The sequence below is a fragment of the Desmodus rotundus genome, chromosome 2, assembly GCF_022682495.2.
Source record: "Desmodus rotundus isolate HL8 chromosome 2, HLdesRot8A.1, whole genome shotgun sequence".
Taxonomy (NCBI): domain Eukaryota; kingdom Metazoa; phylum Chordata; class Mammalia; order Chiroptera; family Phyllostomidae; genus Desmodus; species Desmodus rotundus.
Window position 1 is genome coordinate 84,188,541 of NC_071388.1, and position 25,335 is coordinate 84,213,875.

Here is a 25,335-nt window from a genome sequence, read left to right on the forward strand (position 1 = left end):
AAATGAGAAACCATCTTATTAGATGCCTGTTCAATGCCAGGAGCTGCCCCGGGGACTGCGGAGACTAAACTTATACGGTCCCTTCCTCATTGTAATTTCACTTTCATCATTGAGACATTATGGACTTGAAATTCATAGAGCTTTAAACTTTATTATAAAATTTGGTATATAGAGAGAGAAAGCACACTAAAGCTCTCTAGGGAAGATAAAAGCTAAATGGTTTGAAAGAAATAGCAAAGCACTAAACTTGGGGGAAAGGAATTTTCTTATTTCTCTGTATACTGGCAAAGGTTTTTACCTCATTGGTACCTAATCCCTGTAAGTTGTTTTCATTGCTTTGGAGCATTGTCAGTCGTCAAAAATAAGTGTGCTTTTATAATGATAAGAGATAGTTAGAGGTGCATGTCTTGCCATGACCTAAGGTATAGATCCAGATTATCTTAGAGGTATTACATGCTCTCGTACCTTGCTATGCACTTGAAAAAACAACATTGTATCCCCAAATGGTTTCCTTGGCTTGGCCACCTGCCCGTGTAGTGCATGAACAAATCTTAAAATACATGATAGAAGTTGCATGTTTAGAAGCCAAAGTATTATAGAAAATGAGTACTGTAATGTAAAATAAAGCAACTTCTTCACTTCAATTACTTTGCATGTCTGCAAACATATGTCTAAACCCTCACAAATTTTATTGTAATAAGGCCAAAGAGATCTCTTTATTTAGAGGCTTAAGGGTTTCTCTGGTTTTAAGTCAAAAGGAATTAAAGTTACAACATGGGGAAGATTAAACAATTGAAAAATTAATGAGGTAGTTTTTTTATAATAACACTGATCATACAACAAACAATTTTAGTAAATCTCTTGTCTTCAATAGCAAGTGAAAAACCACATTCTCATGCATTAATTTGTATTCTTTATTTTTAAAATGTTAAAATACTGGAAACTAGTTGTTATGTGACATAAATACATAAAATTTGTAATGATTTTGTTCACTGGAGCAAAAATTGCTCTAGAGACAAGTAGCATCCTCAACTGACAGAAATTCAAAATAGGAATTTTCTTACCTATTTTTATTTATGAAGGTTAATGATTTTTATCCCAGTATGAAATTTTGTATGGGTTGTGACTGATGGATAATAATGAAATATGGTATTGACCCTGTCCTGTCTCTCCATGAAGTCATAAGGCGGTCTTATTTATGTGTTGCACATTGCCTTAGCTTTGCACTTTAGCACCACCTGGTGGACAAAATATCATTTTCTGGGGTACTTAAGCCCCTTCACTATATAGCCAGTTATGACATACAGATATTTTAATTATAAAAGTATCGAATCTTAAAGATTATTGTAAATAATTTGAGGTAAAAAATCTGAGGTGTTTTCTAAGTACTATTGACCAGTTAAATGTCTGAGTTTTTTAAAACTTCATTAATATGTATGGCGTTGAATCGTCTGATACATGTATATGCAAAAACTGTGGGGCTTCCTTTTACAACTTAATTCTGTATCATTCACATCTTTTTCTCAATGAAGAATTAAGGGCTAAGAAGTTCTCAGTGTCTCAGCTGTAAATTGTGGTATAAGTTAGATTGTCTACCAAAAATTTAGGATAATCACTTTGTAAATACTTTAAGAATTTTCATACAACAAATTCTTATTGTGATAATAGCTTATGTACAATTAAATTAAAACTAGTATTTTAACCATTGCCATTATAAAATAAGGCATTTTCTTGCTTATTTCCCCTTAAAATTTAGTGTGGTCTTGTATGTATTAGTAGCTCTTAGTTTTTAATAGTTAAAAAATAATTCCAGAAGATAAATATGACAATATTTCAAATGAAACACACAATTGTGTTTAAAGTTAGTTTTGATAATTTAACACATGTTGATCTTTGTCTAGTTCCACACCTCTGTCAAATATAAGTGATGTTTCTCCTGTGAAATACAGAGAAAATACATCCTCACATGTGACTGCGTTCCGTAGGAGTACACTCTCACGCATTCCCCGATAAAATTGTGGGGGATGGGGCTTCAATTTAAATTGTGTAACATTCAAAGGCTTAGTAGCCAAACAATAGCTGATGATACTTAAATAGTAAATACGTTCTGGCTTCACACTTTCAGCTGTCACTTAAGATAAAGTTATAATAACTAACCTTCATTACGATACGCTTCTTCAACTACAGTTATTCATAGTAGACGTCCCCTCCCACCCCTTTGCTCCTCATCCAAGTCTTTGCTTGGACCGAGATCAGAAAATATTAGAGGGGAGATTCCAGAAGTAAACAATTCATAAGTTTAAATGAGCACCATTCTGAATAGTGTGATGAAATCTTGTGCTATCCTGCCCTGTTCTATTTTATTGTTAGTTATGGTTGCTAATCTCTTATTGTGCCTAATCTATAAACTAAACATTATTATAGGCATGTACAGGGTGGGGCAAAAGGAGGCTTACAGTTGTCCATATGGAAAATAATGTAATAACTAATAAATAATAATACAAGAATAAGCTCTGTTTTGTGTACTCACAACTATAAACCTACTTTTGCCCCATCTTGTATATATAGGAAAAAAACATGATATATTTAGAGATTGTTACCATCTGTGGTTTCAGGCATCTACCGGAGGTCTTGAAATGTACACCTTGTGGGTAAGGGGGACCACTGTACTTTGTGACCTCAAGAAAACGCTTAAAATCTTCTCTGTCTTTTTCCCCTTCTTTCCAAGGCCTCGGGTTGTATACTGTAAACTCAGCGTACGGAGATACCATTATCATGCCTTGCCGACTCGACGTACCTCAGAACCTCATGTTTGGCAAATGGAAATATGTAAGTGTGACCAGCTTGGACTTATTTAATTGCCTCTAGGTTTTGAAATAACATTCCTCCTGTGAGTCAGTGTGAATTTCAAGTGAACAGAATGGCAATATTCAACTGTGGTACCAACGTGGGAACGTGCGATCCACATGTCGATTATGTCAGAAGAATAACTCCTAAGTCTTACACAACAAATGCCACTTTAAAATAAAGCTGGTAAACACCTAATTCTTAGATTGTATTAGTCTGAGAAATTGAACATCAAGTGTTCGAGGCAGAAGAAAACGCAGGGTTCCAGAGTAAAATGAGTGGGCACAGGACAAGGCCCAGTGGAAGCCAGCCTCGGCGTGCTGGTGTTCTGCTTGGTGCGGCCATTGCGAAGGCCGCATGCACAGTAGCCAACGCGCCCAAAGATTCGCTGCAAGTTATCTCAGTATCACAGGCTGTTCCTGATGATTTAGTCTTAGGGTGTGTTGCTGTGTCGGTCCTTTTTACATTTACTATGGTTGATTTTATCCATGTCTTGCAGATAGCAAAATCATATTTTCTTGAGTATCAAGGTACAGATGGGTCTGGAAATGGTGGGTAGATACCCTGGTAGGTAGAGGTAAAGTGGTCAGGTAACATCGGCTGACAAACTGGCTCAATTTAATTACCAAAACCAACACAAATTGTCTACAAGGCATGATTTCCCAGTGCTGCCTCGCATGAGACCCGTGGTAGTTTGCAAGCTTAAAGTCAGCATGGTTCCCTGACCGGAATGGCTCCTCGAAATATTAAAAGGTGTTTGAAAAGGAAAAGGGTTTGATGATCAAATAATTTTTGAAGTTCCTTTATTGCAACACTTTTCAGAGCATTTCATGTGTTAAGATGCGTTATGAATTATCTGAGTTTGATTCATGTCTTAGTTTTATTTAACCACACAAAATTTTCCCCTCAGATATCTGCAAAAACAAACATTCTAAAGAACACACTTTGGGAAATGTGTTTATGGCTGCAGCCGAAGGGAGAAATAACACATTCTCTTAAAACACGGGCTCTGAAGGCAAGCAGCATGTTCTCCCGCACTCACAGTGGGCTTCTGGACAGAGAATCACTCCCCATTCTCTCATCAGTAACACGAGATGATGCGAATAATCTTCCTACAGCGTAATGAGGGTACATGAAGTGACATATCAGAATACCTACAGAATGCTTGGCAGGTGACAGTGGCCATGAAAAATGAAATCTGTTATGGCTGTGGGCTGCAAGGCTCAAGGCTCATGGTGTGTGAGGAGGATGCAAGAGGAGAGCGAGGAGGTGAGGCAACACGGCACTTCTCCACGCTCACCTCCTGTTATCCTGCTCACGTCAGACTATTTCTGGTTCCCTGTGAAAATGGACGTCAAAAGGCACAGCCTGTGAGGGAAAAGTCTACTCCCACCCCTAAAAGTCCTGCATTCTGGAAACGACCCCATAATTCACTTGTTGCTTCAATTTTACTGCCAAAATAAATAGAACACAGATGGTGGAAGCTTCTATGATCGAAGACATTTCTGAGAGTAACCCAGCGATTAGTTTTCACCTGAACCGAACGGGCACGATGGTAATGGAAACGAACAGTAATGGCAGTTTTCAAATTGTTCGTTAAGTAAAAAGCTTTAGTGATAAACTGGCAAGATACATTTGATGTACCATGTGCTCTAAACACTGTTGGTTTGCAGACACAGTCTACAAGCTCTAATTTAATTTAACCCGAAAGACAAACGGGAGGTTGGGAAAGAGTGAAAGGGAGTAAACGTTGAGGAAGGGTGGATCATCTTTCCCCTACTGTGCGGTAATCTCCCAGTGAATGGAGATCCTAGCGCCCTGTGCACCCCCTTGCACCCCACTTGCACCACCAGGACCTGCCTGGATGCCTGGTGTGGACGTGGCCTCTAGTGGCTATGGAGAGTGGCACAAGGTAGGTCTCATGGAGCCAGACTGCCGAGCTCCAGTCTTTGCTGGGGTGCGCTCGGTAGCTGGGCCTTTGGACAAGGTATTTAACCAACTTCTGTCTCCATTGCCCGGTCTGTAAATGGCACTAATGTCTTAACTCTAACATACAGGGTTGTTATGAGTATTAATTAATGCATGGAAAGCCTAAAGAAAGTACCTGGTATATAGTTAAGTGCTCAAAACTTAATAACTATTCTTTATTGATGCGGATCCCGGCGCACAGGATCCTGTGTTGTGGCGGCAATGGACAAATACACACGGACTACAGACATCCTGTGGAGGAAAAGGGACGGCATGGCCACTCTCTGAGTGAGAGAGGACGCGAGGGCCAGAGAGAGCCGACCCCTGCCTGGACAGGCTTTTATTGCTTTTCTGGGCACATTACATGGAGGACGGTCCTCATTTACTATACACAGGTTCACTGTAGGTGATTACCTTTCACAGACAACAAAGGACAGAATGCTGCTAATTACTTCAAAGACAAGCATGTTACAGCTCAAGGGGGAAAGCAGTTGAACTGGTTACACTCCATACTTGGGAGGTTTCGCACAGACTTAAGGAAGTTAAACATACTCAGTAAACATTTGCTGCCTCAATTCAGGGTGAGGGAGTTTTAGCAAGAGCAAGTCTCATAGCAGCCTAGGTACAACGCAGGCCTGATTTCCCACAGGAGAACCTGCCAGTGGGCGTGGGTCCTGCCCACCAACCTCTCTCCCCACTGGATTTTCCGAGTGGGCGCTGGGCCACGTTTCCCACACTTGGCATGGTTCCCCACACTTTATTGCATAAGTGAATGAACAGACAAATTTAAGGTTACTGGTCTAACATGTTTCTCTTAATGAGTAATGATTTAGGGCAAGGATTTTCATTGTAAACCTGTGACAAATTAAAAGATTTAAGAATATTATAGATGTATTCATATAGTCAACCAACTAAAACTTTTGAAGTCCAAGATTAGCTTAGTACTTGCACTAGTGTGGGCCCCTATAACAAAATACCATAAACATGAACTTGCACAACAGATTTATTTCCCACAGTTCTGGGGGGCTGAGAAGTCCTAGGTCAAGGTGCCGGCTGGCACATTCAACTCTTGGTGGGGGTCCTCCTCCCGAATTGTAGACAGGTGACCTTCTGCTACGTGCTCATATCACCTCTTCTTTGTGCTCTCATGGAGACAAAGACACCACCCCTGTCTCTTACCCTCCTTATAAGGGGACTAATCGCATCATGAGGGCGCCATTGCCACTGCTGTGGCCTCATCTAAACCTAATTACTTGCAGAGGCTCCACTTCCCAGTACTAGCACATGGGGGCTGGGACTGTGACTTAGATTTGGTGGGGACATGAATATCTAGTCCAGAACAGTAACAGATCATAATAATTTTTAAAATATAGCACCTTGAAATTTGCCATGTACTTTAAAATGTTTTATCATATTATTTTTTCCTCAAAGATCTTATGAGGGAAATAGAAGACAGATTTCTCCTATTTTAAATGAAATTCCTTAATAGGAAAGAACGTTCTTATAGGAGCAGGGGTAGCAATGAATTATAGGTCTCAGCGCTTTTGGCATAGCTGTGTGTGCCTATATTACACTTTATCCTGATAATAAGCTTTTATATGGAAGCCCTCTGAGCTAAGTTTTATGACTCAAGTAGCAAAACTATGGATTTTAGTGATTAATCTGATTCTCTGGCTAAATGGACATGAGTGTTTCACAAGGGCAAAGACAGCTTTTCCATGAAGAATCATTAAACTGTGTTATGTGTAAAGGTCAGCTGTGTCAGTTTTGGCAGAAACTGAAAGGTACGGACATTTAAAGTATGTGGATTCAAGTAAGGAGCATGCAAAGGAGCATTGCCCACGATTGCTAAATGAATTCTTGCAGCTCACGCGTACACTTGCTGTGATGGTTAGCTGAATAGCACTTGAACATTTGTGTATCTGCTTACATCTGTTTTCTCCTTTGTATTAGACACAAGGCCACCTCTTGTCACTTTTAAGGCAGTCACTAATTCCGCCCTCCCGGTGCAGGAAAAGCTCAGTTACTAGAGCTTTGCCCTTTCCTTTTCAGATATTTAAGCTGGTACCTGGAAAAGAACTTACAGCTTCTCCTATGAAGCATAATTCTGTACCCAGAGATTTACACGAGGCTTGTATCCAAATTATCCTTCTTGGCCACAACTATAAATACTGGTGGAAGAATATGGCCAGAGAAATTTTATTATTCTGGATTTGACTCTGAAACATCTGAGTATGCTTGTTTTTAAAGTGTGTTATTATTATTATTTTAACTTTTAGGAAAAGCCCGACGGCTCCCCGGTATTTATTGCCTTCAGGTCCTCTACAAAGAAGAGTGTGCAGTACGACGATGTTCCAGAATACAAAGACAGACTGAGCCTCTCAGAAAACTACACCCTGTCTATCAGCAATGCGAGGATCAGCGACGAGAAGAGATTTGTGTGCATGCTAGTGACCGAGGACGACGTGTTTGAGGCGCCTACGATAGTCAAGGTGTTCAGTAAGTAGTCCGCGGCGTGACCGCGAGTGGGATTGACGGCTGGCCCTAGAGAATGTTCTTGAGAAAGAAGACTGAACCCTCTGTAGTGTCTGCACAGCAGACATCTGTGTGAGAGGGTTTCACGCTGTCAGTGAGGAAAACGAAAATCCCCGAAATTCAAATAGGACTTTTGCAGTGAGAGACTAAAAGAATATCCTCTGATCTTTTGTCAGGTAAAATGTCCTGTGATATGAGGAACTACTAAGGGAAAACTGGCACGTGATCTTTAACTTGCACTGACATGTACAAACAAACGTTCTGTGACGTGTGCATAAATGCCTATGTACACATAATCATCCACGTCATGCAAACATGTATGCGTGTTAAGCAGGCCATATAGAATTGAATGTTAGTGTATAAAAACAATACAATACAGGCAAATCCAAACTATCTTGTGACTTCGAGATCTAAGCTTTAAAAATGTGTGTGTGTAAACCCTCCCACACATATACCCTGACCTTAAATGCTTGCTGACCTATTTCTTCAAAGTGTTCACTTGGTTTATAAAATTGCCCTAAAATAACAAAGTTTACCATAATCCTGAATGTGTATGTGGACAACAAGAAGGGGGAAAACACAGAGCAGGGTTAAAAGAAGAGAAGAGTAGAGAAGAAACTTGCGGTAACCACCGTAGTCTTTATGGCAAAGCTACTTTGCCTAACAGTAATGTATAGGGAAAGCTACTGTGCAAATAGCTATGCAAATGAGTGACTGGAGAAGTTCTAGTTAAATCATCTTTTAATATTCAAATAAAAGCCCCACCTCTGTTACATCATAATATTTTAGAAAATACTGGGAGCAAAATAGTCTCACAAGTTTCAGAATGCCAGTCTTTCATTAAGGAAGAAGGTCTCACTTGAGTTTGTCCCTCTGCTTTCCGATGACTTGACAGCATCTGGAAACGATGAAAATAAATGTGGAAGAAAGAAACCCAGAGGCCTCGCTGCCATAGCAAGAAGCCACGGGTTGTTCCGTTTTTCCTGTAATAGCCAACGCAGCTAAGTTGGGTTGCCCCTTAAGTATTCACATGGACTTCAGAGTTCCTGCGGGCTCAGGACACGGGTTCAAAGAGGCTTATACTATGAGAGGAAGCCCTTGTTCTCCAGAAGAAACTTGTAAATGCTTTTTACATATTTTACTTGATACCTTCCAGTTTAGAGACCACTTTCCAGAAACCATCCACTCCTGTCAATTATTTCAGGTATCAAACCACATACCAAGTGTTTGTAAGTCATGCCCCTTCTATTAAACACCCAAATAATCTTCATCCTGCATTTGGCAGTGCCCTTTTTTTTTTCTTTCTTTTGTTTTATTTCACTCTGATCATTAGGAAGATGGGTGGTATACTGCTGGGGACACTTTATAAAGAGAGCAACCAAAATTTTTGAATTAGGCCATGATGCATTAAATATAAGCACATATCAAGAATGTACCACAGTTGGGACTGAGATTAAGTGACGGTATTCTAAAGGTCATGTGTGACAATTGGCCTTGTCAGCTTTCTTTTTACTGGGTTAAAAAGTGACCAAATCTCAAGGTAGTATACAAGGAAGCTGAGAAAATTCAGGTTGTTCCATTGGTGACAATGTTCAGACTATACTCTTTAAAAAAAATGCCATATGAAAAAAAATGCAGTTGGTCTCATCAGATACAGGCTTTAAGCCATTGTGGGACACAGAGGATTTCTCTGATGGGGACAACCAACTCACCCGCATACCGTCAGCGCCCTCCCCCTCGCCTCTGAATGCTGTTGAAAACAAAGTGATTCTTAGGAACAGAATTTGCATTCCAGGCTCTGGGCCAGGGAGAATTTAAACAGACAAATTACACACTTTTGAAAATGGAGTTTTATGCTAGAAACCGTGGGACACTCCAAGTCTAATAAAATGAACAGCACAGCTCAAAGAAAATGTTTGCAAAAGCATATAGGGGCTTCGCTTTCTTAAAAATAATGAATTTACTTTGGGTCACTTTTCATGAAGCAAACGGCAGCTGTGATGGGGAGGCTTTCATTTTGTGCATGTATATATTGCAGTCACTTAGGAGTTACCAGGCTCATCAATCAGTCCTCTGTTTCCTTCTGTCCAATCACCTAGCAACGTGCACTGTGTGCCACAGAAACGAGTACGGCGAACGTGAGCTAATCCCAGATCAGCTTGCTGCAAAGTGCCGTCTTCATGGGCAAAGTCAGATTGCATTTATTCAACCCAGGAGCCTTGACTGATGACTTTGTTATCTCTGATGTAGGGTGGTGTGTTTAGTTTTAACCTATAGCTCAGAAACAAGAAGTCATTTCAAAAAGGCAGCCCAGATCAAAATAAATCACTAATACAGATTTTTTGGGGCGGTGAGAGGGGGGAGCAGCTGAATGGCATCAAAGTTGAACTGTTTGCACTTAAGGCACATGTGAAGCTAATAATACCATTTAAAAGGAAGAACAGACCTTTAAAAGTTCCCAAAGATGTATTCCAGTCATTGCGCAAAGGTGTTAGAGGACAAATGGGTACCCAGATTGCCGAGTGGCTTTCAGGGGCGTAATGGAAAGATCACCAAGCTGGTTATCAGGAGACCTAGCTTTGTTAATATGCTGCTAATTTCTGACCTTGGGCAAGTCACTTTAACAGTCTGGGGCTATGTGTCCCTCCTCATCAGGAAAATAAGTTCTTTGAATTAGATGGCAGTCTTCCCATTGCATTCCTAGAGTCCTGTAGGGGAACTAATGAAGAAAGCTGAGAAGGTGAGGAGCTGCCTGTGTTAACTTAGCTAGAATTCCACCTACTCGATGTTTCAAAGAGTTTTCATGATAATTTGTTCAGGGTAAAATGGGGGCAGGCAGAAAAGCTATACCCCTAAAAAAGCATTCGCCAACCACCAATCCAGGCTTTTCTGTCCAGCCTCTTACACTCTGGTGTCTGTGGAGTTGAGACTGTTCCCATGACACAGACTGCGGTGTGCATCTGGACAGCCCTTCTCTCACGGATGGGCAGTATAGATGTTTTAGAGCTTGCTTGTGGATTCTGTTCCCAGTGTTCCTTCGTGACTGAGCATCCCTCCTCCCCACTTCCTGAGAAAGTTAGTCAACCTGCAAATATTTTTTTAATGAAGCAAGCAGAGAATGACCTATTTAACAAATGTGACCTATATTGTGTATTTCATTTTGATTCTTATACCCTTCCCATCTCATGAGGAACATATACCGACTCCATGCGTACACTGGTTTACTTAAACTCCATCAGGATTTAGGCGGGGCGATTGCTGACAAAGTACTGAGGGAAGCACTCGGGAGTCAGTGCAGCAGTGCGCCCGGCTTTTCTCGCTCTCCCCCCCGCATCAGGGCGAGCTGTCCGGTGTGTGGTTTCGGGAATAACACTGTACCTTGTGGGTGATTCAGAGCAGTTCTGCATTCACTCCGTCACTCCGTCGTCACTTGGCTGTGAGGCCCTTGACAAAATTATCTTAATAAGGCAAATACATTTGGGGCATGGCTTTATCTTTAAGTTCTGTACTTGGTTATGAACCGTTGAATGATATTAAGACATAATTCATGCAAAGTTTTAAAAACACTTTGGAATCAATATGCAATTTTGTTAAAATAGTACAGGTGTCCCCTTTTATGGTCCTCCAACTAATACTCATTGATTGTTACAAGCTAATACAAGAGAAAATTCACACAGAATAGATAGTGAACAGAGAGGGTTTTAAACAAAACTGTAAAGAGAAAATAACTCAAATAAATGCAGTAGGCATTACCATTCCTTTCACACTACCCACTGTGACTCTCCCTTCCAAATCCAAAGACAGGAACAGTGCGAAGAGGACTACGCTTCAAACAGTCTTTCATCCAGTTTCCCTGGGCTTGCTGTAGTTTCATTTTGTTGAAAAAAGAATAAATTTAAAAAATTATTAATGGAAGTAAGTCCTTTATGAAAGGCCAAGTGTTTATGACCTTATGTACATTGATAAAAGACCACAGGGTTTACAAGGCACAGGAGAGAAATAGGTGCATCATCCTACATAAGAGGAAGTATGTTCCCAGCTGGTCAGATACGTGATTTTGGTGAACTAAAAATAGTGCAACTTAGCCAAACTGCCTACCCACATTTTGCATTAAGAGCCTTAATTTTTTCAGAGGATTTTAAAAATCCATCCATGTATTCCAGGCATAGATACTACTGTTAATTTTGACTCTGATTGACCACATAAGTGAATTTAATATCTCACCTCCCTTCAGCTCTCAGAGTGGTGTTACTGAGTCACCGATTCCAGTTCCCGGTGGATTTTGTCTGACATACTTAAGCCCCAAGGATTTTCATCACGTTTGAGTAGTTTGGTTGCAGCCCTCTTTCACATGTATTACATTTGCATTAAAATATAAATTCTGAACAGAATTTATGTATTAACGATAGCTCAGAGTTGTAATTATGAATATTAATGATGTTAAATTAAAATAGTGATCCCATCAAGGCTTACTGATATATGGGGAGGCTTAATCTGCCACCATACGTTTCCCAGAAGTTACTATTTATACTGAGTTTTTGTCAGTTTTTTTATAAGCTTTTTGATCACATTTTTAATAATCAGGCAGTCAGATGTGCCTTCTTGCATTAATGTAGTCATCTCTGTCATTGAAGTTGCCTTTCCTGACTTCTATATTTCTTTTTATATTTTTCTACCTTTTTAATGTTTTGTTTCCAATCTACGTATTTAGGAAATTGATAATCACTGTTGTGAAAATTGTATTAGGAGAATTATATTTCTAGAATCAGTGGTTAAAATAGACCCTCTTATGATTAAAGTACATGAGTTAGTTCCACATGTGGGCAGATTCATTATTATTGTTATTTTTAAGATTTTATTTTTAGAGAGGGGTAGGGAGGGAGAAAAAGGGAGAGAAACATCAATGTGCAGTTGCCTCTTGAGCGCCCCCTATTGGGGACCTGGCCTGCAACCCAGGCATGTGCCCTGACTGGGAATCAAACTGGTGACCCTTTGGTTCACAGTCTGGCACTCAATCCACTGAGCCACACCAGCCAGGGCCCAGATTTATTATTATTATTATTATTATTATTATTATTATTTTATCATCATCATTATTCTAATTTGTAATATAAAACATAATTGCAAAAGGGAAATTAACCCAGTATTAACCTGAAGAAGTTTAGATATTTTGCATATGGTCTTGGTGGTATTTATTTTGCTACACTAAAGACTTTTTGTCCTCATTTTCTGTAATGGTCTGGGTAGATAACATGTCTGATAACTGAATTCCAAATCAAGTAATAATTATGCCAATTTAGTTTAGTTTGGTAATCAAAATTATAAATATTAGGGATGGTAAACAATAAGACTCTAAAAGAAAGAATAGCTGGTTATTTTTATTTCTCTGTTTATATAAGAAAGGAATAATTTTGCTTCATGTGACTCACAGATGTCAGTGCCAATGAGGCAATATCCATTTTCTGTAGACTAATTGTTGGAGCTCAGAATAAAATAACCCAAAGTAAGCTTAAATGATACCTTGTTGCTGAAATTTTTAATCAGTTCTTCCCGAAGCCTCTCTTAGAATTTATGCTTACAGAATTTCCTATATTTAAAATGCTTCTAGTCATTCTCTCAGGTCCCAGACTTGAAAGATTTCACTACATTTATAGTTTTGTAATGTGACTTCACTTAAAAGATAATGTTTAAGAGACACTGGAAACCTGAGCCTCAGTAGCCCTTTAAGTAACTTTGCATTTTCTCATGACTTTAGAGCAATGACTCTTAAACTTTATTGTGCCCAAGAATTCCCTGCGGAACTTGTTTAAAATGTAGATTTACAGAATTTCTCCCCCAGAGATTTTGGTTCGCTTGGCCAGGTGGCGCGCAGAAACCTGCCCTTGAAACTCGGCCCCCGTGACTCTTCGTGTGGATAGCGCTGCCCCCGAGGAGTGGGAGCATTGATAGCGGCACAGTAATCAGCCGGAGATAATGTATCCTATCTAGCACATTAACCCGCTCGCTATCAAGTTCATGTTCACTGTTTATAAGATGTCCAGAAAACGGTATTGATCCCTTTTTTCAAAGGAGTTATAAGCATTTAACATAGTTAACACAGCATAGCAAATATTCGAAGCGTATGGACCAGACTGCGTCCTTAACATATTATATAGAAAGTGTATTCTGTATGCCATTGCTTGATCTTCTACTTTGAGCAAATGAATTGTTTTCATAAGCGAAATCACAACATCCGATTATATTTTCCTGTGCACTTAAAACCTTTCTCTACTTAACTTTAGAGCAACCATCGAAACCTGAAATTGTTAGCAAAGCACCATTTCTTGAAACAGAGCAGCTAAAAAAGGTAAGCATTTGTGTTTGATTAATTGCCTTTACTTAGCCTGGTACTAGATGCCTTCACCTGACCTCAGACACCAGGACAAATGAGATAAACTTTGTCCCTTGAGTAGCTGACAGTGTTGCAGGTGCCAGTCAGAAGGTCTGTGTGAGGGCCTGTGGGGCGCAGCAGAGGGGGATGCCATTTCTGAGGGAGAGGAGGGACGTAGGAGTGAAGAGGCATGTCTTTCTTGTTTGATGAACTGAATATTTAATGGAGTCATGAAAGATGAGTAGATTCTACCAGCAATTTGAAGTAATAGGATGTGAAAGACTGACATTTGGGAGAAACACTGAGTTACTTGCATTGCTGGCCGGAACTTCGGGTGCTAAGGCGGTGGGTGAAAAAGTGAAATAGGAGGTAAATCTGGAGAGGTAAGGAGAGACTGGATAGCCCTTATATGTCAGGTAGGGGATTGGGGCTTTACTGACAAATTACTGAAAAGTGAAAGTAAAGGTGTGAGAGGATTAGATTGGAAAGATCCCATCCGCAGGGGTTTGAAAGGAGGTTGTAATGAAGGAGGGACAGATCTGGAGTTCCACGTGTTGGCACATCAATTGGCCAATAATCCCATTTTCACTGGGTAAGATACTTCATTTTCCCTTGTAGGGGGAGAAAGCAAGTCTGGGATTTTTTGCAGCAGATTAAACTTCCCTGAATAATGTTGGTTCATAAAACACTGAGCATTAAAGTTCAAACACGTTTGGAGGAAAGTGGTGGGTGCTGCAGATCGTGGTGAGTGCAGGTCCCGTCTCTCTCTCGTCTGGACGGTCTGCAGGGTGAGGCTGGGGAGGCAGCCTCACTGCGGCTGTTAATGACTCCCGCCCCTGCAGGTCGCTGAGCCTGGGCCCCAGCCGGCGTTCGTGCAAGTGTGTTATTCTGTCCAAGTTAAAAATGACTAATGTCAAAATGAATTTGATGAGGTTTTTATATGAATGGTTTTATTAATAGGTGCAGTATCTGTGGTGTATTTTAAAATGAGCAAGACCATAATTTTAAGTGTAAAATGTCGTTCTTATAAAAGAGAGCATTTACTCAGTCCTTAGTGTTTAGGACAGGAATGGGCGGAAACCTTTGAGATAATCCTAAAATTCCCTGAGGAGTTTGAGCTTCCACATTGGCAGTCACCAAGGAAACTAAGGTAGTAACATTCCCTCTTTATTTTGCAGTTGGGTGACTGCATTTCGAAAGACAGTTACCCTGAGGGCAATATCACGTGGTACCGGAGTGGACAGGGGCTGCAACCCCTGGAAGGAGGTGGGTATGAAGTAGGCAATGCTCTCAGGTGACCTGTTTTGACTTTCTCTTATCTAGAGATTTCTTAAATTATCCTGCGTCTAAATGGGTTGCTCTCTTTTGATCTATGACTCTGTGCTTTGTTACTTTACATATCCATTAAATCATTAAGTAATTTTAAGAAAAAACACCATTTTAGCCCTTGTGCGGAAGAATCAAGAGCAAAGAAAATTACTTCTATATGTGACATGTTTTAGAAGTTAATTAAAGTGAGTGGGAAATCAGATTCCAGAGTTCTATTCTGTCCTTGTCTCTGATTCATCGTTTCGAAAGGCATCCTGCCTCACTGCCTGTCACTTTCTCCTCCTGTTAAATACACTGGGAAGGACAAAAAGTCATTGTGACATTTCATTAGGAATTGCAGAACTGCGATGTTCTGATGAAAGATCCCGTCAGTAGCGCTCTGTATTTTCTTCAGTGGTGGTCATCATTTTGAAAAAGGAAGTGGACCCAGTAACTCAGCTGTATACCATGACTTCATCGCTGGAGTACAAGACGACCAAGGCTGACGTACAAAGGCCATTCACCTGCTCGGTGACATATTATGGACCATCAGGCCAGAAGACACTTTATTCTGAACCAGTAGTCTTTGATATCCACTGTAAGTAACTCAACATATAATTATGCAATTTGAATGTGTTAGGAAAATATTCAAATGAGTATCAGTCTTTTAAGTCTCAATACTAATGATTTTGGGACTCAACTTCCAATCTGCACCCCTACTCCACAGCAGCCTATAATCTCTTCCTCATTGAAACACCTATAGAATAAAGGCTTACATGTCTTGTGATATCTTCCGCTCTATTATTTATGAGCATTTTTCTGTATTCTGCTAGATGGGAAGCTCCTAAAAGACAAGATCTTTGACTTAGTCTTATCCCTTCTGTTGGTCCTCCTATGAACTTTATAGGAGTTCAAAATGCCACCTGGTTTTCTGAGTGAATGACAGAGGAATAGAGGCTATGACTGACTGGTCTTCTAGATAAGTGATTTCCATTTCAATAAGAGATTTATTTTATTTGCATAAGTTAAATAGGATGTTGTATTCCAAGATGTTTGGGTTAACTTTATTTCATGGATTTGAAACAGAATAGTAGACTACAAAGCAAACTTCTTGATCATCTGGTCTAACTCAGTTATTTCGCTGAGCAGTAAAGTGAGGCCCCGAAACCTGTCGTAAATCAGCTGCAGAAACCGAGAGAACCCTTTTCTCCAATGCCGTGCTCTTCCCTGTGAGCTGGTGCCGAGGGAATCTAATGATGATGGGCAAACACACTGGAGACCAGGTCCCAGCAGTGCTGGTTACTGTGTGTTTCTAGAGAGTAGTTTAAATACTCTAGGTCTCACTTTTCTTATCTCAAAATGGGAAAAATATAATATTAATACTTACCTCATAGTGTCATTATGGAGATTAAGTGAAATCACAAATCTAAAATAGCATATTATCTAACACATCGAATGCTCATTATTAAGTACTATTGTCATTATTACAAAGTGGTCATTATTAATTACTACATTAGAATATGGTAGTGACATCTTTTTTGGAAAAGGAAAGAAAGGATATTACTATTTTTTAAATGGATCTTAATTTGTAATACTGCCATATGTTCTAGAATAACCTTGAACTTCTATATCTGTTCTGGAGGAAGGGCATAAATTCCATTCGAGCTTTCAGAGAGTTTTGCCCACCTGCATTTCTATTTTGGTTCTGTAAAGTGTGGAGCCTTATGTAAGAACAAACCTGAAATTCTACTTGCCCTAATAATAAAGGGTCATTTTTGCCTTTAACTTTGCAATCCATTTCAACCTGATTTAAAAACAAGGATTGAGAGGATTGCATCATGTACAGCTTATTGAAAATCCATCTATTATTTCTGTAAGTGAAGGAAGAATTTTGTCCGTTCAAAAATACTCAATTTGAAATAAACTGTATTGGTATGAGTGCAGGAGTGCAAGAAAGGAAAGAACATGAAGATGAGTAATAACGACTGGGAAATTGGCTTAAGAAAGAACAGAAGTGTATGTGAGTATCAGGCACAGGGAGTTTAGTAGGGAGAAAAGTCCTTGGTCTCATTGAAGGGAAAGGTTTTCCTGTGACTGGCCACTTCGGGCACCTTTGGTGTGGCTTTTGAGAAGGCACAGTGTACGCAGCACTGGGTGGGCTCCATGGTGAGGACGCAGAAGTGTTTGAGACATAGTTCTGATCATTTGCTCCTCGGAGAGAAGTAAGACACTTGCATCAGAAGGAAATTGTTGGTGCAAGATTGCAAGCGTTCTAAGTGCCCCTGGAGTTTGGTGAACAGACCTAAAAGCTCAGGTGCTCGGAGACAGTGAGTGTCGAACTCTAGCGTCAACATCACCTGAGGAACTTGCCAGAGCACAGATTGCTGCCCCTGCCCTAGTTTCTCATCCACTAGCTGCTGGGAGGAGCCTGGCACTTTGCATTTTTATCAAATTCCCTGGTGATTCTGTCCTTGCTGATCTGAGGACCACACACAGAGAACTGCTGCCCCAGGGTGACTCCAGAGGGGAGAAGGAGGCCGCTGAATGGACAGGACACAGAGCACGTTGGAGAAAAATAAGCTTGATAAATTCATCTGGAGAAAGACAAACTAGTTCACTCCTTCTTCACCTATTCCGTCAGTAAAGAATTCTTAGAGAATCCGGTTCTTTACTCTTTGTGTGTATCTCATTTCTGCCTTCTGACACTGCCTAAGATTATGCCACCGTTCTTCATCGCCTGCACTTTTGTAACAATTTTCTAACTAGTATTCCTCTTTTTTATTCACTCCAAACTGTCCTCCAAGCTGCTGTCAGAAGTATCTTCCTGAAACACAAGGCAGCTATGTCATGGCTGTGACTGAAATTCTGTGACGACACCTCAGATCTCTGAGACTGCCCTTCACACTCCTGGCCGGCATTTCCTGAGTCCCCTGTAGACTTGGTCCTGCCCTCTGGCTCAACCTTCTTTCCTTCACTGCACTTAGCAGTCTGTCCAGTTTTCCACATTCTTCCTGTAAAATACTGCTTACATGCCTAGCCATATGCTGTTGCTACCTTGCCTTTATCATCTAGCAAACACCTACTTAGCTTCAAAGCCCAGGTCCAGAGTCAATTTCTGCTAGAAGCTTCCCAGTCTCACGCACCCGTAAGCCACCAGCGGTCACTATGCGGGCATCATAGGCAGTTTTTGCATTATTATCGTCTCAAAGGTTAAGTGTGGTGTGACCAAAATTTGAAAGGTCATTGAAGGCAGGGACTATGCTTCTTTCCCCTTTGTACCGCCAGCACTTAGTACCTGCAGAAAATAAATATTAGCTACCAAACTTGTACGTGACAGCGCAGAGGATAAATGCAGAGAAGGGAGGAACGCACGTCGGGTGGACTCGTGTTTAGTATGTGGCGGGGTGGAGAGCTGTGAGACGACTCAGAGATGCCAGGTTAAGAGACGTTTGTCTCGCTCTGCCATGTGGGGATGCGCGAGGGCTCTGAACGTCACTGGGGCCGTCAAAGCCCTCCCTAGACTGACCTGGAGACAATTGTGTGTACGGAAAATACAATAATTAACCAACAATAGTACGAGAATAGACTGTCTCGTGTGCTAACAACTGCAAGCCTACTTTGGCCCACCCCTGTGTGTGAAGCAGTAGAAAACGAAAGGTTCAAGGTGACAGACCGCGTGAGGTTTGGTGGCAGCGTTTCCCGTGAAGGTTAACTTGAGCCTGGACTAGGGGAGTGTTGGTGGAAGGAAAAGGGGGGAATCACATGCCAAATATATGAAAAATGAATCATTAAGACTGGGCAATTGAGTGGATAAGGGGAAACAAAGGAGAAAGCCGGAGTAACTGGCAGAATAACAGAGAAAAATTCAAAGGCAGGGCAAAGGGAGTGCAAGAGATCATTAGTTCTGTTAGAGACATGTTAGTGGACATCGAGAAAATTACTGTGAAAAATAAAATGTGTTGCATTAACCTTCTGATCTCAGCTTAGTTCTTCAACCCCCTAATACAGAGCAGAGCTCATGAACAAGGGGACGCAGAGAGGGGGTTTGAAGGGGAGCAGGAAGTCAGGCAAACTGTGATCCCTCGCTGTGGTGCTGTCAGCCCTGATTGGGGATGTGCCACCGTGACGAGCAGCAGGCCACAACTAGTCAGGGAAGGGCCATCTAAAAGTCTGAAGGGGCTGAGAAGTGGAAGGTCAGTAGGAGACCAAAATCAAACTTAATTTACTTTCCAGCTTTACCAGGAACTGCTTGTCAGGGATCTACCTCTGGCAAATTGAGAAAAACTAGCAAGTGCATTAAACCCCTCACTGTTGAGCCTCAGACCATTCTGGGCGAATACCTAGAGATACCCAAGCATGAAGAAAAGGCAAAGAAGCATGGATAACAACACTTCTGAGTTTTTTCTGCAATTTAATGACTGCGAGAGATAGGAAAAAGCCTCCACATCTATCACTTATTTGTCTCATTATTAGCTAATAGCAAAACAAGTCTTCACTGATAATCTTTAGTGCATTAGAAATACAGACAAATTCCTCAGGGGTATTAAGCCTTGTGAGAAGGTCCTCTAAAATAAACCTTCGCATTACATGATTTTGAAATGGATTGTTTTTTGCGTTACCCAGCTATAAAGCAAGTGGATAAGATGGAAAATGCGGTATTTAGAACCACCAGCACCACCTCCTTTTATTTTGTATTTGCTAGGTACAGTCCACAGTATTCAGCCTCGAGTTTACTGAGCATTCTACTGTTGAGCAGTAGCCTCACTAAAAAACACCCTTTGGCCCTATTTTCTCCATAACATTGGCTGGAATGAAATGAAAGGTGCATCTTGGCTTCGCTGAACAGAACAGAATTACAGTAGCCCTACAGTCCGTCGATTGTGCTAAGCGTCCCCCTCAGTTCACAGGATCCGTCTTTCTACAAGCAGATCTACTCTCCCGCTTGCCCAAAATCTTGCTGGTGTTATTTAGCTCGTGTAGCTTTTAATTTAATATAAGGTATTATTATGTAATGTGAGTGCAGCTGTCCCTAATGGCTTTAGCTACTTTGCTAGCTGATCCAGTCTTTCCAAACTGTAAGATTCATATAATATAGTTAAATGTCCTTATAATGAAATCATACAGTGAGATTGTTCCTACTGGTCTTTTACCCATAAAATAATTATGGTCATTCCTACCTCAGTTCAAGACATTTTGCTAGGAAGCAATCGATTTTTATGTAACGGAGTTTCTTTGTAGTTTGCTCTAACCCAGATTAGTGCTTGGTGTAGCAAGTAGCTATTAACTGCAATCCCTCTATAAAAAGATACATTTAAGTAATTACCATTACTGGCTTCTTGAGAAAATTGTGTGTGATTTAGTTATTTACATTGTGTGTGCAGAGTAATTTGGTACTTGACAAAAATGGTTAACTTGTATCTGTGACTCTTCAGACCCTACAGAGCAGGTAACAATCCAAGTGCTGCCACCAAAAAGTGCCGTCAAAGAAGGAGACAACATTACTCTGAAATGCTTGGGGAATGGAAACCCTCCTCCTAAGGAGTTTTTGTTTTACTTACCAGTAAGTGCTTAGGTTATTACTTGAGCTAGACTGCTATCATTTTGTCCTGCTGTTTGGCAACTGGCTGTCGTGAAGGATTGAATGTCCTTGGCAGCTTAAGTGAGATGGGATGTTTTTCTAGGGGACAAGAGACACCTGTACAATGTCCTTTGAAAGCTTTTCCAGCATCTGCCGATGGTCTTGACTTTTTTCTTAATGTTAAGAGATTTCAAGGAAAAAAAGGTAAAAAGTCTGACCACAAACTTTTTAAATTACATAATTAAAAACCGTAGTTACAAAACCTCCACATTTCTTTATCCAAATAAGTGATAAGAATCTGCTCTGTAGAAACAGACGGCTGTCAGTGGAGAATCGTGGCAGCAAACGCTCTGACGCAGATTCAGCATCTTCAGCATCTCCCCGCAGCACCTTCCGAACACACCTGTGAACCTCTGCAGTAGGAACAGTTCCTTCGCAGATTTTATTTTGCTTCTCGGACTAAACCCAGGGGCTATATCTTGCCACTGTATACAGTCGTTATCAGAATCACAGCTGAAGAAGATGATATGTGTGGAGGATAATTTGGAACATTCTCTGGGCTGTGTTCCAGATGTCATAGCGATAAGGAGCTGCACTAGCAGACAACTCATCTGAGGACACTCGTTTGCTCTCCCTCAGCTCTGTCTGAGTTTCTCTCTGATACAACCCTTCATTGAGAGAAGCACGTGCAACTTGGGTGCATTTACTGCAGGGATACCTTTACACATGCCATCTACTACATTCCTTCGTTGTGCTCAAGACTATCATCCATTCCATTGCTCAGCAGACTAGGATACGTAGTTTCTCTTAGACTTCAATGTTGACAGTGACTCTGTTCTAATAAACTGGCACACTGTTTTTGCCTCGTGTGCAAATGAAGTTTTGAAAGTAGTTATGTTTCTACCTTGGCTGTCAGAGATCAGAGAGTCAAATATTGGTATTAATTTTAGCAACAATATCTGGTACTTATCATTTTTTGTTAACATATATTTCTAGTTCATCTATATTTTTATATTTTTTTTGTTATTGTTTTTTTTTCCTCTCTTACCTTCTCCCTTTTTTTTCTTCCTACTTTCCTTCCTGCCTGCCTTCCTTTCTCTCCTTTTTATTTGGAGATATGGTATGTTTTCTTTTAAGTTGCCTTGAATCTTCCTATCAAATTAGGCAAGGCAGGAATATAAAAATAAAATATTAGAAATTTTTAAGAAATAAAACATAATCCATGCTATCAATAAAATAAATATCAATACAATGGAAATTAGCCTCTCAGTATCAGCTATTTTTTTCAGGAATCAGATAATACAAACTGTACTCTCATTTGTCCAATCAAGCAATACATTTCCCTTTGTTCTTATTTGAGAAAATGTTTTTTTCATCAAGAAATACAACTGTTCTTATTGTAGCTACCATGTGTGATAATCTTGTCATTTTGCCCCCATCAAAGGGACAGCCCGAAGGGATAAGAAGCTCGAACAACTACACGCTGACGGATGTGAGGCGCAACGCCACCGGAGACTACCGGTGCTCCCTCACAGACAAGAAGAGCATGATCGCTTCCACAGCCATCACGGTCCACTGTAAGTCCTTCACCCCAGCTTCCCTGCAAAGACCTCTCACAGTCTAAGCTGGCTGTCTTTTCCAATAAATTGCAGCTGTGTTTTTCTCAAATGACGTGGTTTCATTCAGCTTATCGAAGTGCAGAAAAACGAGCCCAACTTTGTCCAGACTTGCCCTGTGATACCGAAGTTAATGCATAGGCCCGTTTACTGCAACTCTGACAGGGGTAAATGTCCATCTTTTTTAAACACCTTCAGTTAGTGGTATTAAGAGATGTATACATGGATATTAAATAAATAAGTGATTTTCTCTTTTAAGGAAGTATTTAGATATATGCATTTGGCACATAAAAGTATTGATGAAGTATCTTTTTACAAATTACAGAATAATATTAACACCCAAACTCAAGCTACACAAAGTTAAGGTAGACTCAGCCTTTAGAAGAGGAGGCGGAGACTACGAAGAGCCATTCATTGGTTTCCCTAGAGAAAGAGAAAATGTTTAGAAACAAAACCTCTTCAAAATTATCCTAACTCACCTTTTGTTTTTAACTTGTCACTTGCCTTTGATCTCCAAGTACTCCAAAAGTTATATTTACTCTAATATGACAGAAAAAGATACACATATAAAACAGACACTTCACTCGTGTTATTTATTTTGTAATTCCTGACAGTCGATGTTATTGCTGTGCTGATCCAGCATGGGAATGGGGGACTATTTTGAACTGCTCTCTGGTGAGAGCAGACTTCACAGAGTGCTGGGGGCAAATGCCAGTCACGCCTGGAGGTATGGAGCCAGCTCTCTAACACATCTTTTGCACTCAGCATCACACCCACATAAATAAGGTTTTCTCTAGCCACGATCCACTACTGTCACATTGAGTGTGAGGGGCTTCTTGGTCTAAATCAAAAGAGACTTTAGAAATTGTCCCGAGAAAACATTTCTAAATCTCTCACCCTACCCATAATGCTTGGAAAACTTGTAGGATAGGAGCTAAAACTCTGAGGGAGATACAAGCAGGAATATTAGCGAATAGTGTAACCAGATAGTTCCCTTTGAGTGTCTGATGTTGGAAATGCACCCTGAGGAAGCCTAATAAAACAGTGGTCTGTTAGGAAATATTCGTTGCCAATCTACTTCTCTGTTTGCTCCATATTCACGTTTCATAGATCTGAGTTTGTCTGCCACCAGGAAATGTTCAAACAAAAAGCAGTGACCTCTCAGGATTACAAAAGTGCTGCTTTTCTCTGAGGACTAGTCGGTCCTGGGACCATTTATCCAGCCTGTTCCATGAAAAAAAAAAAAAGTGAGGGACTGTAACCAGCATGTAGAATTGCCTACGGAATTACTCTCTGATATCATTGTTCATGAGATCTTTGGGTCAGTAACAAGTCATCCAGTGCCGAGAGATGGTATGTTTACGTTTAAGAGATGGTAGCTACTCAGGACTCTAAAAGGAGAGGGCTCTTATTTGTGTCACTTGCAGATGAAGCAGGGAGGGAGAGGTAACAGACCCATAAAGCAAAAGACTTGGCTGCAGCCACATGGCACCTCCATGATCAGCTGTGATGAGAAAAAAATTAAACAAAACATGTAACAGTGTAATTGGAGTTCAGTGCATTTTACTGGATTTAAATGCTTTCTAGTTTTTGCAGGTAAACTGTTAGCATTAGGTTTTAAGTCCTGTATAGCTCCATAAAAGCTAAAAAATGTGTTGCAAGTAAATCAAGATTTTACTCTAAGTCACATGAAATGAAAGCATAAACATCCTATTTTTGCCCATTTATCCTTGATTGCTTGTTTGTTTTCCAAAAACAAGGTCTGTTTTCTTTCCACTGATGACTAAAGAGAGTGTCGCCAGAGAAGCTCCGGCCCACACTGGCCCGTGTGTGCAGAACAGGCCTCTCCTCAGGCTTTCAGCCACAGGCCCGTGGTTGCTGATGGGGTGCCTGCTGTCCCTCTGGCAATTCACATGTATAGAGATTCTTCACCAGGACTTCCAATGCCCATTATCACTCTTTAAAATCTCTTACTGCTGGCAAGTCAACTATCCAGCAAAGAGAAACTTCTCACTCACCCTAAATAGAATTTTTTCATTTTAATGTAATTGATCAAAATGTTCTGAGGAAACTCCACTTTTCTGTGTGATAATGCCTGTATTAATACTGAGAAACTGAGAAGGCATGCTTCTTCTCTTCTCCTTCATTCATTCAATAACAGTTTCTGAGAGCCTCCCACGTGGCAGACACTGCGGGAACAGTGACAAGTCATTGTCCCAACCTCATGGTGCTAACAGCCTAGCAAGAGAAGAAAGTATTGAAAAATGATTTTCAAACAATCAACAAATTACAATTAAAACGTGTAAAACCCAGGAGAAGCACAGGGTGCAATAGCACATTCCCACTGCCATAGAGTAAAGTCCCAACTGTGAGAATGGCAAGCACGGTCCTTTACAACCTGGCCTCAATTAACTTGTCTTTCCTGCGTTGTAATCATCCATGCCAATTCCTCACCATTGTGAAATCTGCCTCGCTCTCTCACCTCTTCGCCTTTGCTTCTGTGCCAGAAGTTTTTCCTGTATCCCCACTCATCAAAGCTCTTCTCAAACACTAGGGCCACAAACATACTTTCTCCCATACAAAACCTTCATTAATGCTTTGAAACTCAGTGTGGCTCTGGTCTCTATACTTCCATAAGTCTTTGCTTCTGCCTCTGTTTGTAGCCCTTCTCTTATTTTTTAACTTAGTTTTCTCTTTAATATTTCAACAAATATTTATTGAGCTCATAATTCACAATACATTTGATGCCCAGTGCTGATTTCATGCTGCTGTATATTATAGTTGCATAATTGAGTGCATATTACCTCTACCTCAAAAATTGTGCTCATAAATTGTAAGCTCATTATTCATCTCTGCATCTCCCATCAGTGTTTAGAACATAGTAGCTGCACAATAAATATTTGTTATATTGAATTGGATTTTCCTCATGTAAGTTATACTACAACAGTAAGATTTTTATAGAAATTGCTTTCTATCTAGAAGGTTATACTTCTTTACATGTGTTATATATTCTATTTTTAGAATATATTCTATTTTTAAAAAATGATATTGCCAAAAGTATACCTTGCAACAGATATCATTTGAAATTTCAACTGAGAAATGGGGTAGAATTT

The 25,335-nt window shown here is 40.4% G+C and overlaps 1 protein-coding gene across 2 annotated transcripts in view; it reads left to right on the forward strand.

The window, feature by feature from the left end:
• Nucleotides 1–25,335, forward strand: part of ALCAM (activated leukocyte cell adhesion molecule) — a 192,388-nt gene that overhangs the window by 135,092 nt on the left and 31,961 nt on the right. For both annotated transcript variants that reach the window (XM_053918324.2, XM_053918323.2), the window contains exons 2-8: nucleotides 2,729–2,829; nucleotides 7,095–7,314; nucleotides 13,632–13,696; nucleotides 14,899–14,986; nucleotides 15,444–15,626; nucleotides 20,461–20,588; nucleotides 22,051–22,183. In XM_053918324.2, coding sequence (XP_053774299.1) covers nucleotides 2,729–2,829; nucleotides 7,095–7,314; nucleotides 13,632–13,696; nucleotides 14,899–14,986; nucleotides 15,444–15,626; nucleotides 20,461–20,588; nucleotides 22,051–22,183 — 918 coding nt within the window. The remainder of the gene's footprint in view (nucleotides 1–2,728; nucleotides 2,830–7,094; nucleotides 7,315–13,631; nucleotides 13,697–14,898; nucleotides 14,987–15,443; nucleotides 15,627–20,460; nucleotides 20,589–22,050; nucleotides 22,184–25,335) is intronic.